Source organism: Tiliqua scincoides, chromosome 5 (genome assembly GCF_035046505.1).
Source record: "Tiliqua scincoides isolate rTilSci1 chromosome 5, rTilSci1.hap2, whole genome shotgun sequence".
Lineage (NCBI taxonomy): Eukaryota > Metazoa > Chordata > Lepidosauria > Squamata > Scincidae > Tiliqua > Tiliqua scincoides.
Window position 1 is genome coordinate 123,424,818 of NC_089825.1, and position 14,075 is coordinate 123,438,892.

Sequence of the window (14,075 nt, forward strand, 5' to 3'; positions counted from 1 at the left end):
TCACTCATTCCCCATGGTTCCACCGCCCAAGACCCTGGCTCCCAGCTCTGCTGCCCCTGGAAGTCAGGAGACCAGCTACCAGGGGAGGCACTCTCCAGCATCTTGTCATTGGAATATCCTTCTCAAGAATGTTCACTTGGCACCCACAATGTCACTGTCAGGGTGGTAACTGAACACTCTTCCAATATTCCTGCGCTCTGTTCCTTTGGCACCCACAATGTCACTGTCAGGGTGGTAGCTGAAAATTCTTCTAGTACGTCTGCACACTTGAGTGATTACATCAGGGCCTGCTGGTTTTAGTTACCACTCTTGGTGGTTTGGCTTGCTCAGTTTATATCATTGCTGTTGGACTAGCTTATATTTAAATGTGTTTATTTGCAGTTGGCCACCTCCCATGTGCATTGTAGAAAGGCGGGGCAAAAAAATGTTGACCTAATCTATGGACATGTAGGAGGTCCCATGCTAGGACCTATGGGTGATGTTTGCAGTCATATCCTCCATGGAAGTGACAGAAGCACATGGTTCTGTTTTGGTGACTATATTTAACCCTTCCACCTGCAGACTTACAAACAGATGCCTTTCCCTCAATAAGCCCTCGAGCACTGCAGGTCCTCTGGGTTTAGGATGGGGGGGGCGGTTATATATCTTTATCCCATGGCAGTAAACATCCTCTACTGATTTTCCGACACCATTCCCTGCTTTGGTTGTGTTTCCTTATTCTGATGTCACTGGAGGCAGCTGGTGGGAGAGACTTGCAGAGACTAAGGAACTCTTAATTACAAGATGAAACCAGCCTCCACACAATTTCTTCATTTTGTACTTTAGCTCCAAGTCTGCCTCCAGCTCTTTTTTCCCCCTCAGCTTTGTTCAATTGTATTTACTCCGTCCAATTTTCCTTGTGCTTAAGCCTCCAGCTCCTTTTGTTGGGTCCTCCAGCTCTCCTCCCCCACAATTTTCTTCTCCCTCCCTCTGTCTGCCTGTGACTCACTCTCGCTTTTCTTGCGCTTGCCCTTATGGCCTCATTGGCTGTACATTCCTGTCCCCTTAGTTCATACCAGCCTGTCCCTGACACCACCCAGTAAGTCATCTGAAGGTGGGGGAGGGGCAGGAGAGCCGGTAGAGGTACCTCTCTGCCTGAGGTTGCTGTGGAGAAATTCATAACAGATGAGAGCATGGCTGGTCCTGGAGATGAGCCTTAAGGTGCAGAACCCTCTTCTGCCCCACACCTGCTTCAATTGTGGGCACTGCTGTGGCTCAGGACTCACCTTTCATTCTTGGTTCTGGTGCCTCTGCTTGTGAGGGAGACCAAACTCAAGGGTGCTATTTAAATCCTGGGTTAAAAAAAATAAAATTAGGTGAAGTGACATGTTGTCTGTCATTGAACCAGCTTCTGTTGTTTGCTTTGTTGGAGGGCTCAGTGTGACTCAGTGCTCAAAGGGCACTTTAAAGCTCTTTAAAGGGCAAGAAGAGTTTTGGAACATTTGAAGGCTTGGAGCATGTACAGAGTTCCTTTTAAATAGAGGCTGTACTGAGCAGAGGCTGCTCTGGGATGGCAGTAGCTTCGCCAAATTTGTCTTTTATTAGACTTAAGAGGTGGTTCACATAAATATAGCAAGTAGTTTTTCTCCGCTTGAAGACAAGTGATATAAAATGTAACAGAAGAACTATTCTGTCAAGCTTTAAGAAAGTAACACTGTGGAGACAGGACTCTCAGGTAAGCTTGGGCCTCACTGATGCAAGCTTTTAGGTTACACCGAACTCTTTTGCTGGGGAAGATACTGTTGCCACTTTTTAGCTGAACTTCCAGTCGTGTCTTGTACAAAGCACCACTTCTTACTCCAGATTAAGGATAACACTAAACACTGTCACCTGTGCGAAATGGTACACACAGAGTTAATGCTATCACATTTAAACCTGTTTGAGTGACTGTGGCTTTCCCCAAAGAATACTGGGCACTTTGGGTCTGCTGTATAAGAGAGAAGAGTGATCAGCATTTCCCCAAGCCAGAATGCCACTTCCCAGGGATTCTGTGGCAGAAGCCAGGACAACTGAGCGGCCTGAGGTCTGCAGAAGTGTCAGCTGAGCCCCCTGTCCTAGGAACTGCTGAGTGTGGACAAGGCCAGGAGGTGGAGCCAAGCACTGGGGGAGCCACTCCTCCCTCCCAAATAGAGAGAGAGTTGCTTTCAGGAGACACCAGCCAAAGTCTTACACCACTTGTGGTGGGGGGGTGGGGTCACAGACACAGGCTTACACCCGCCATTCATTTACTATATTTATGTGCTATTTTCCTGCCAAGGCACTCAAAGCATTCCCAGTTCGACAACAGGCATGATATAGTAGCTGCGACCGTACCTGAGCTGCGCGGACCTGGCCACAGTAACCCATGCCCTAGTGACATCTAGATTAGATTATTGCAATGCGCTCAATGTGGGGCTGCCTTTGAAGACGGTCCGGAAATTACAACTAGTACAGAACGCGGCTGCTCGTATGGTTGCTGGGGCATGTCGGTTTGACACTGTCGAAATGTTGCTCCGGCGGCTACACTGGCTGCTGGTTCTGTTCCGGGCCCAATTCAAGGTGCTAGTTTTGACTTTTAAAGCCCTTTACGGCTCGGGTCCGGGGTATTTGAGGGACCGCCTCCTTCCCTACAATCCTGCCCGTGCTCTTAGATCATCTGGGGGGGGGCCCCTTTTGACTGTGCCGCCACTAAGAGATGTGAGAGGGGCGGCGGCCAGGAAGAGGGCCTTCTCGGTGGTGGCCCCCGAACTGTGGAATATCCTCCCCTTAGAACTGAGAACTGCTCCTTTGTTGCTAACGTTTCGGCGTGGACTGAAGACCTTTTTATTTCAAAAAACTTTTAATTGTTGACAGGCTGGCTGGCGTTCTTGCTTTTATATGAAAATCCACGGGGTTTGCTTGTTTTTAGATTTTTTAATTATTGTAAATTGTTGTTAATGATTGTTTTTAATGTTGTATTTTTTAAAGTGTTGTAAGCCGCCTTGTGTGCCCGTTGGGCAAAAAGGCGGGGTATAAATTAATAATAATAATAAAAGGGAGGGAAAAGGGGGGGAAAGGGAGAGGAAAATTAGCAAAGTGCAGATACTGCCACACTCCAGGAGGCAATGGGAGGGAGGGGCCTGGTTGAGCCAAGGATGGGGATTCCTCTATCCCTCTTTGATGATCCCCTCCACATGGTCAGTGGGCACTGAGCTCAGTATGTCAAAGGGACTCCCAAGATGCGCTGGGGAGGGGCCCCTTCTACATGTTCAGCCAAACATATGGATGTCAGGGACATGGATGCTTAGAAGAGCATCACCATCAGGTTAGGAGGGCAGCATTTGGCCTGCTGCCTCAGGTGTCAGGAGGTCTCGGGCTGGACCAGTCACATGCAGCATTGGTAACTGGTATGCACTGTGTCAGACCATTGATCCAGCTGGTTCAGAATTATCCTCATTAAATGGCTTTCAGCATGGGCATTGGGATGGGTATTCTGGGAGCCCACCCTGGGGACACCACATTGAACCCAGGACCTTCTGCATGCAAAGCAGGTGCTCTGCTACCAAACCAGGCCCCTCATTAAATGAGGTGGTTTGATGGACTGCACCACTTTAGACTGCATGGGGGGGAACCATTTTTAAATACTCCCCCACATAGGAACTCCCTGTAAGTAAAAAACCAAAACCCTAGAGCAACGATTTTCAACCAGTGTGCTGTGGCACACTGGTGTGCCATAAATGTTCTGCAGGTGCGCCATGGAATTTTTTTTGGTGGGGGAGCTAATTTATTAGTAGGACTATTGGGGGATGTGAGCCCCCCATCTGCAATGCTATGTGCCTTTGTCAAAAACCAGTGGTGTGCCTTGACAATTTTAGCACCTTGTCAGTGTGCCATGAGATGAATCATCTCATGATTCATCTCATGAATCCTGAAAGAATCAAGGAGAAGACTGCTACCTGCCTGCTACCCATTGTGTTTCTTTTCTGCTTTCAGTGAAGTTTAGGGTGCCATTCATTGAAAGGAGCCCTCTGAAGTGGGGCAGTCCATTCTTCTACCCCAGGTGTGTACAGGGCAAGAGTGAAGTGGTAGAGTCATGACATGGTGAGAGGACTGTACCACTTTCGACTGCAGGTGGGAATGCCGTTTTGAAAAAATGTAGGAAAAAACTAGTTTTTCCCTCCTTTAATGCCACGATTCCCCCCACCCAGTGGCATAGCTAATGAACATGTAACCCGGTGTGGAGCTCAAAATGATGCCCCGGAAGTAATACCACAACCGGAAGTGACATCATGCCCATGCTTTTTTAAAAAGTCCAAATTGGGGGGAAACCTGCCTCCTCCCCTCAGCAGTTCACCACCCACTTGATCTGCCACCCCCCCCCACCAGTGGCATAGCTGAGGCATCTATCTGCTACCTGGGATCAAAGAAGATTTTGTAGCCCCCCCATGACAAAATCAAATTTAATTAAGTAAATAAATAAAAAGCATGCCCCTTACTGGTTAGAGACACTGTGCTAGTGTGAAGAGGGACCATTATTCTCTCCCTGCTAAATATAAGAGGAGCGCCACTTGAAAAAGTGCCTCTTTACCAAATAGCAGGAGTAGCTGTATTATGATACATGAAAATGAGAACCGACTCATATTAACACCTTATTGGTTCAATGCTGTATCATAATACCATCTCATTGACTCTCAGAACAAACAGTCTCACAGGCCAGTTTTGAGTTAAAGAAATTCACTTTTTGTTCCTTAAGGCAGTTGTGTTTTTGTTTTCTGGTTAATTGGTCATAACTTTTGATAGAATACAGATATTCTAATGTGGTTTGTTTCATTGCATTCAGCATTAAATGACCTTTCCAATGATATATAACATGATGGTATTATTCGTACATACCAAGATTTTCACAATTTTGGCCACTAGTGTCAAGCTCAGCTTGTTGCCGCACTAAAGCTTGTTGCCCAGTGCGACTGCTACCCCCTGCACCCCCTTAGCTACTCCACTGCCCCCCCCCCCGAAGTGCCAGCCTGCCACTGAGCCCAGCCGCCACGTGGAGCCCTGGATGTCTGCGGGCTGCGTGGGTCGCGGCTGACCCACATTGGAGCCGCGTTGCTACCCTCTGCGTGTTGTTTGGTCCAAGCAGAGCAACGCTGGCCGCAGAGACGCAAGCGAGGCCAGGCAGGCAGGCAGGCAGCGAAGGGGACTCTCTCCAGTCTTCTCGCCTCGCAACAGACAAACCAAGCCGGGATGCAGCGAAGGAGGCGGAGGAGAGGATGAAAGGGACGGAAACCAGCGGACGAGGAAGCCCAGACGGAGAGAGTCATGGGGAAGGAATGCGCCGGGCTGGGAGAGCTGGAATTGCCCGCCCGGAACCAGCACCGTGAATCACTCCCTGATCGTGGGGAAGGAGAGGCTTCTCGAGCCCCAGACATGCACAGGAGGGACCCAGGAATCCTGGCTGGCTGGCTGCCCCCACCAGCCTCTCCATGCATGCCCTGCTGCTGCTGCCACCCCAGACTCTGTGCTCCAGCAAGTGGCACTTGCGCGTCCCAAGAATTAATTCGAGACATTCCAGGGGCCTGGAGCCAAGCAAAAGGCTGGGCGAGAGGGAGCAGGGCTCATTGTCTGCAAGGATGAGTCAGAGGAAGGCAGGAGGGCCCAGTTCCGGAGGGGGGAGGAAGGGGAGGGGTCTCTGGGCCTGTGTCTGTTATGCCAAGGCAGAAGTGCCACCGGTGATGCTGCCTTTGAGGAAAATGCCCCATTCAAATAGCAGCTCAGCCTTTGCCTCTGGCCAGCCACTCTCTCTGTCCCACTTCCCCCCTAGCACCACACTGGCCCACCTTGCAGGAGTGTTGTAAGAATCACCGCAGTAATAGTTCCTCCTATACCTCTGAAAAGCGCATGACCGCATCTTTCTTTTGAACTGAATTGTAATGTTGGCATTGCGATTCCGTCAACCCCTCTGAAGACTTCCAGGACTGGAGGGGAAAGGCAGGACACCATTTTTAAAGATAACAAATGTTTGCACATGAAAAAGTGCATACAGGTTCTATGTTTGTGTATGGACAGGAGCTAGAGAGGATTGTGATGCAAGTTGTTTTTTTTTCCCCCCCTGGCCAGGATCCTCAACACAGGGGTGGCCAACCTTTCAACTTTAACCCATTTGTGCCTGGCCCACCACAGGTGTACACATTTGGTCCCTGTTGCATATATGGGCAGAAATGGCTTTAGGCTCCTGGACCTTCAACAGTTGCATAGAGAGGGAATTTCAGCAGGTGTAGCTTCCCATCTCACAAATGACAAGCTGCACCTGCTGAAATCCCATCCTCTGCACAATTGTTGATAGTTCAGGAGCCCTAACGTTGAAAGGTTGGCCACTCCTGCTCTAAAAGGTGTCTAACAGACCAAAAATGCAACAAATGACACTTCTCCCTTTGGAACATCTCCATGTTTGGTCAAAGCAGCACCTACCAACAGCCAGTGTGGTGTGATGTGGATCGCATGGAATGCAAGGCTAGAACAAGAGAGACCCAGATTCAGTCCCTACTGAACCAGACGTCATCACTCAGCCTAACCTACCCCATAGGGTTTGTGTGAAAATAAAAGGAGGGGTCCCATATGTGCCCCCTGAGCTCTCTGGAGGAAAGGCAGGATAAAAATGTGATGAAGCAAAGCAAATGTTACCCATTACAAGCATAAAACTCAGGAGCCTGCAGCTTCCATAGCACATGAGGACACATCACCCTCAAGCAGCAAGAGGTGTCTTATTTGTGAAGAAATAATGAGAATCAGCTGGAGGGTGAGACAGTCACCAGGGATTTGAGAGAGATTTTCAAGTCTTGTAATGGGGATTAAATAGTTGATGCAAACACACTGTAGACACACTACCCATGGTATGTCCCAATTTCATTGCATCTGCTGCCACCTTGTGACCATTCTGTGCCTTTGCAAAAATCTACCCTAGGTAGTAGCAGTGTGACTTGGTTGAACCTCGCTACTTTCTGCTATATGTTATATGTAAGACTCTGCATCCACTTGTAACACTGTACCTTACAGTACATGGTAGCCATCTTGGAAAATGCAGCTGCTGGGCTGTGCATTCCATAATTTCCCTCTTAAACCATTTCTGCCCAACTCTGCATATACGCAACAGGAATCAAAAGTGTATCTGTGAGCTGGGCAAAAATGGGTGAAGACTTTCATATTGCTAGTATTACAGCCTGCAGGTGAACACACAAGCCATGATCAGGTAGTGTGAGCTGATTGGGTAGGTTGTTTCTATCACACCTCCACTTTCTTATTTCTTTGTTTCCAAAAGGAAGAGACATATCAGTACTGCATTTGTGAGAGGAGAAAAGAGACCCATGGTTTGAGACACACACTTGCAGAAGCTTTGTGTGTCCCTGAGTTGGTTAAATTCTGGGCTGTCCACTCATTTTGCCCCAAGTCTAGAGTTGCCTCCTTTTACTTACAGGTATGTGCACTTAACGACAAGGATACTATTTCCGATCCCTGTTGTTATGTGATTAGGTCATTAAGTGAACATTCAGCCTAATCTAGTGCCTTTGTTGTGTTAAGAGATACTCAATGCCAGAAACTAGTGGCTGCACAGGCTACTGGAGACCGATTGACTCTTCTTTGCATCAAGAGCGTCTTTGTTGTGTAAACAGACACTCTGCTACAGGCTATGGGAGACCTGACTGCCTCATTAAGAGCCTCTTTGCTGCGCTTTGAAAACCATCATATATGTGGTCCGTTGTTAAGCGAAGTTTGATAAGTGGTTAATTTTTTATTTGTCCAGTCGTGTTCCTGCGCCATTACAAATGCCTGCCATACAGCAACTAAGCAAATTCATTGTCCTGGTCACTCTATCTCCATGCCTGGAAAATCCTTACTGGATGCATTTGGAATGTTTGGTTGCAGCCTGGGCCATCTTACTTGGGATCAGTGGGCCTGAACAAGGCTGTGATTAGCCCTGTTCCTGAAACCTTTAACGATCAGACCAACTCAGAACGACGTAACATGTGAAAATTGCTACTTGTCTTTCTAAGTTTGGAGCAAAGAGTTTTTGGTGCTGGTTTTCAAATCCTCTTTGGCTCTTCAAAACTTGGCTGCCAACTTTTTAACCAGCCATGTTTCTATATTTTCAATTGTAGCTTGATATGCAGACTTTAGCAGGAGGTTATGTTTATCTGCATCCAGTAAAAAGCCTCATTAGATAACACAGGCCTACAAAATTGAGGCTACTACGTTTTCCAGACTCATAAAGAGAGTCTGGTCCAACAAGAAGCTGACGGAACATACCAAGATCCAGGTCTACAGAGCTTGCATCCTGAGTACACTTCTGTACTGCAGCGAGTCATGGACTCTTCACTCACAATAGGAGAGGAAACTGAACGCTTTCCACATGTGCTGCCTCCGATGCATCCTCGGCATCACCTGGCAGGACAAAGTTCCAAACAACACAGTCCTGGAATGAGCTGGAATCCCTAGCATTTATGCACTGCTGAAACAGAGACGCCTGCGTTGACTCGGTCATGTTGTGAGAATGGATGATGGCCGGATCCCAAAGGATCTCCTCTATGGTGAACTCGTGCAAGGAAAGCGCCCTACAGGTAGACCACAGCTGCGATACAAGGACATCTGCAAGAGGGATCTGAAGGCCTTAGGAGTGGACCTCCAGGTGGGAAACCCTGGCCTCTGAGCGGCCCGCTTGGAGGCAGGCTGTGCAGCATGGCCTTTCCCAGTTTGAAGAGACACTTGGCCAACAGTCTGAGGCTAAGAGGCAAAGAAGGAAGGCCCATAGCCAGGGAGACAGGCCAGGGACAGACTGCACTTGCTCCCAGTGTGGAAGGGACTGTCACTCCCGAATTGGCCTTTTCAGCCACACTAGACACTGTTCCAGAACCACCTTTCAGAGCGCAATACCATAGTCTTTCGAGACTGAAGGTTGCAAACAACAACAACAAAATTGGGGGTCAGAAAAGTTTTCCCCAAACTTTATGGTGGTTTGATATGAATTTGGGCTGCTGATTCAAAAAATGGCATCTGTTTTGCCCCATCACATCTAGTTTGGGAGATATAGTATAGCCTCATTAGTGAATGGTTCAAGCAGCTTCCTCATGAGGAAGCCATGGTGTAGGCTTCCTCATGAGGAAGCTGCTTGAACACTAAAGAGGCTATGCCGTGTCTCCAAAACTAGATGTGATCAGGCAAAACGGATGCCATTTTTTGAATCTGCACCCCAAATATACCCAGGAATTGGTGTAACGTTTAAGGAAGCAAAATGTGTGTTGGCCTGTGTGATCTGTGCACACTGAACTGTTGTTAGAAGCACAGAAGCAGATCAAGAAGTGAAGTTTCTCTCAGCTGGCAGAATCTGCCAGTCAGTTTTGCAAATGTCACTATAAAAATTGGGTATCCAACTTGCCAAGGATTTCTCTTTGTTCAGCACTTTTTAAGTGACACACCTGGAAATATCCTAAGAAAGTGAATTCTGACTAAGCCACCTCGGAAGCCAATGACACAAAGTGGCTGTGACTGTCTTAGTCACAATTAGTCTTAGTCAGAATTCAGTTTCTTTGGATACAACCCATAAGCCTCTTTCATGCCTGAGAGTTCACAGGAGTAGCTTTCTTTTTAATCCTAGATAACAAGGCATTATAGGAGCTGCCCAGATTTTTATTTGCCCTGAAGATTTTAAATTTAAAAAGACTTGAATGTCTCTCTCTGAATGCTGAATAGGAGCAAGAAACACTAGATCATAATAGAAGGACTGTTATTTTGTCCTCTGCCGCCAGCAACAGGTAAGATGACACTCCAAAAAGAACAGAATCAGTTGCCAAACCAATAGGAGCCACTTTCTTGAAGATAACCACATTGTTTCCCTCAGGAATGACTGAGATTGAAAGCAGCCCTTTTGATAATTTGCCTTGCCTTGGTGCATGCCTAAAAGAGAAGGAACAGAAAGGGCAAATAACTCCAGGACCTTGTGCTCTTCTCGCCAGGTACGGTTCCTGAACAAGGTAAATAAAATGACAGAGTTGGGCTGAAAAACATGAGCAGTGTTTGCTCATGCTAAAAATTACAGGGTCTGAAGGTACCAAAAATGCACCTTTCAAGATTTTGCACTGGGAATAAATATCTCCTTTTCGTTGCTATGAACAAAAAAAAGGGGGGAACATTTTAGGTGAGGGTTTTGGGTTTACTTTAACAGAATACTCTATTGCTAAGGTAAACTGCAGTGTTTGGCTGGCTTTTTTCTTTTGACTCTTGTGATGTGGTCTGAAAACTCTTTGGCTTTCAGAGGGGTAACTCCAAATTCTCAAGATAGTGTTAAAATTGCAAACAGCAGTGTCACACATTTTAAAAAATCCATGTTAATTGCAACCTCTGTCTCTTTATATCCTTCAGATTTCCTGCTTGTCAATCTCCAAGATGCTGGCATTCATTCTCCTGTCCCTCCTCTGTATTGATGTGTCTGCTGGTCCAGGTAAGATCAAGTAAGGGGGCATCCATCTATTCATCTCTAGGGAATGCTAGTTATAGAAAACTTGTGACCCTTTGCAACAAGAATCGGCATTATGTGTGTCATCTATGAGGCCTGTTCCCCACATAACTATACCCACTGCCATAATGACCAGTTGAGATATGTGACTTTTATGTGCAGCTGGAGATTTTGCAGCTGGAGATTTTGGATCAACGCAGTGCAGTTGCCCCCCCCCCCCCGGACTCCCCTGTCTGAAATTGTGAAGAGATGCCTTAACTCAAGCTTAGCCAGAGATCCCATGCACTAACATGAAAGGCTGACATACTAGGCCAATAGGAGATGAAGGCTGCAATCCTATCCACACTTATCTGGGAGTAAGCCCCATTGATTATAATGGAACTTTGTATTGGCAACCTTCAGTCTCGAAAGACTCTGGTATCGCGCTCTGAAAGGTGGTTCTGGCACAGTGTCTAGTGTGGCTGAAAAGGCCAATCTGGGAGTAACAATCCCTTCCACACCGGGAGAAAGTGCAGTCTGTCCCTGGTCTGTCTCCCTGGCTATGGGCCTTCCTTCTTTGCCTCTTAGCCTCAGACTGCTGGCAAAGTGTCTCTTCAAACTGGGAAAGGCCATGCTGCACAGCCTGCCTCCAAGCGGACCGCTCAGAGGCCAGGGTTTCCCACTTGTTGAGGTCCATCCCTAAGGCCTTCAGATCCCTCTTGCAGATGTCCTTGTATCGCAGCTGTGGTCTACCTGTAGGGTGCTTTCCTTGCACGAGTTCTCCATAGAGGAGATCCTTTGGGATCCGGCCATCATCCATTCTCACGACATGACCGAGCCAACGTCAGTGGCCGAGCAGGCGTCTCTGTTTCAGCAGTGCATACATGCTAGGGATTCCAGCACGTTCCAGGACTGTGTTGTTAGGAACTTTGTCCTGCCAGGTGATGCCGAGAATGTGTCGGAGGCAGCGCATGTGGAAAGCGTTCAGTTTCCTCTCCTGTTGTGAGCGAAGAGTCCATGACTCGCTGCAGTACAGAAGTGTACTCAGGATGGAAGCTCTCTAGACCTGGATCTTGGTATGTTCTGTCAGCTTCTTGTTGGACCAGACTCTCTTTGTGAGTCTGGAAAACGTGGTAACTGCTTTACCGATGCGTTTGTTACTTGGAACTTACTTCTGGGTAAACATGCATAGGATTGGGCTCTCGGATGCCTGCCATGAGTCTGTGGCAAGAGGGGCACACACTGCTCAGAGATACATTTGCTTTAACAGTTGCTTTCTGTAGCTCAAAACTGAGTCCCAGGCGCAGAGCCAGGACTGGCCCAGTGAGGAAGCAAATTATGCAGCTCACATCATTCTGATGGTGGGGGAGTGGTAGAATTGGGGTGCCCTTCATCCTGAAGGTTAGCATTCATTCACTTGGTTAGGATTGTGCCCTTAGAATCAATGGATAAGTGTTTAGCTCTCTGCTGTTTGGCCTTGAGTGGAGGAAGCCTACACCATGGCTTCCTCATGATGAAGCTGCTTGAACCATTCACTAATGAGGCTTTACTATATCTCCCAAACTAGACATGATAGTGCAAAACAAGTGCCATTTTTGGAATCGGCACCCCAAATACATATCAAACCAGCATAAAGTTTGGGGAAAACTTTTCTGACCCTCAATTTTGTAGGCCTGTGTAATCTGTGAACAGGTTGTTGCGGAGGGAGAGGCAGTGCAGGCGGCTCTGGGACTAATTTGCACAAGGAGGGAGAATTATCAATGAACCTGTTACTCTTCCCTTGATGAGTCCAGCTCAGATGAGGGTCTCCTCTTACTCCGGAGAATATGGTGGCAGCGCCGGCAACCCTTTTGATCAGTCAAGGAATCAGCTGGATGGCCCCATAACGGCCCTGAGGATAAGAGCCGATGACAGATACATTATCAGGTATGCACGTGTCTTGAGTCTGGACAGAGCCTCCAATATGTGAAGAGCCCCTAAATGGGATTCTTGTAGATCACTGGATGGATATGAGAGGGACTGACTGAGGACAGGAAAGTCGAGGCAGACCAACGTTCTCTACTCTGACTTCTTCAGATACAGCTGGCTTTTTTCACAAGTGATACTCAAAGTCCCATATAGATCCCATATAGTGACACTCAAAAGTCCCATGTAGATGGAATGCTTCCTGCAGGCTGGCATGAACGACAGTAAATGTAGTTTGGGTTGCATGGGATTCTAGCTCTTGAAAGTGATGGGGAAAAATGGTTGACAATGTCTATCATTCTGTAATCGCAGTGATCTCTGTGAACACATGCGCACATGCGGTCATTATTAGTCCCCTACCTGTCGTAGAGGCCAGTATATTCCACAGAGTGCTCTCTGTTCCAGAATACACAAGTGAAAGGAGTGCTCCCAATCACAGGAAGAAACTGTGAACCTGGATCAGAGGGCTGGCTACAGAGCAAGTCAGCACTGGAATCCACATAGCTAACCAATGTGCTATCATTCCCCCCTCAAACAGATACACCTCTGAATACAGAACATCTGGATGTGGATAGCTTGTGAATAACCCTTACAAGTAAATCTTCTGGGGTCTAAGGGCCCAATCCTATCCAGCTTTCCAGCGCTGGTGCAGCTGCAATGCAGTCTGGAAGCTAGGGAACAAACATTTTCTTACCTTCTGGGAGCCTCTGTAACTTCCCTCCCACCACAGGATGCAGCCCATACCCATTGATATGGCTGCACAAGGGCTGGAAAGTTGGATAGGATTGGGCCCTAAGTTTCTTTGGGATGTACAGACTTTTCCTAGATGTCACATGCAAGGACCAGCAGGCAGAATTCTAGCCCCCTGCAACTTTACCCATAACTGCTTCTCTGAGCTGGAATTAGTATTTTCTATTTATTTCTGCAGTTGTTAAAGGCACAGGGCCTCAGTCTATTTTTTTTTTAAATCAGTGGCAGCCTTTATTAACATCCTTTCCACTTTGCCACTTTAAGCATCCAGGTTTGCTACGGTGACTCATGGTCCGGTACTGAAGGGAGCGCAACAGGCAATCCTTTCAATGTCCAGCTGTTCCCTGGAGAGGGATTCGTGCAGGTCCTGGGTCGATTTGGAAGCCATGTGGAGTATCTTGCCTTCCGCACCAACTTAGGCCGCATCTTTGCCTTTGGACCCAGCTCTGGTTCGGGGACAACCTTTGACGCAGAGCCTTTGTTCCCAAACACGGTTCTGCGTTTCATCAGCGGGCGGTCTGGATCTTTGGTGGATGCCATTGGATTCCATTGGGACAAGGAGCCCTCACCCGCACACACCACAAACCCAGCTAAAATAACCTGAGCACCAAGCTATGACCCATTGCCCTTCAAGGAAACACCTTCTGCTTGGAACTCAATAAAATAACCCAAAGCTTGACTGCTCTTGTCTTCCTTAGAGGAACAGGATAGGAAATTAGTCAGGGGTTGAAGAGATAAGAAGTGGAGCGGCAGGGTGGTTTGCACACCTGTGTGGTATAGACCTGCCTCTACATTAACATCTCTGGGAGAGTACAAAGCGGGAACACGACTAGTGTGAAAATATTAGGCAAAGTACAGTGGTGAAGAAGTAGTATGGTCA

General features: G+C 47.5%; 1 protein-coding gene across 1 annotated transcript; it reads left to right on the forward strand.

Annotated features, from left to right (window-relative positions):
• Positions 1-9,938: 9,938 nt before the first annotated feature.
• Positions 9,939-13,799, forward strand: LOC136653478 (zymogen granule membrane protein 16-like). Its single transcript, XM_066630375.1, has 4 exons — positions 9,939-10,019; positions 10,408-10,486; positions 12,274-12,406; positions 13,460-13,799. The coding sequence occupies exons 1-4, from the start codon at positions 9,939-9,941 to the stop codon at positions 13,797-13,799; spliced, it is 633 nt and encodes a 210-aa protein (XP_066486472.1).
• The last annotated feature ends 276 nt before the right edge of the window (positions 13,800-14,075 follow it).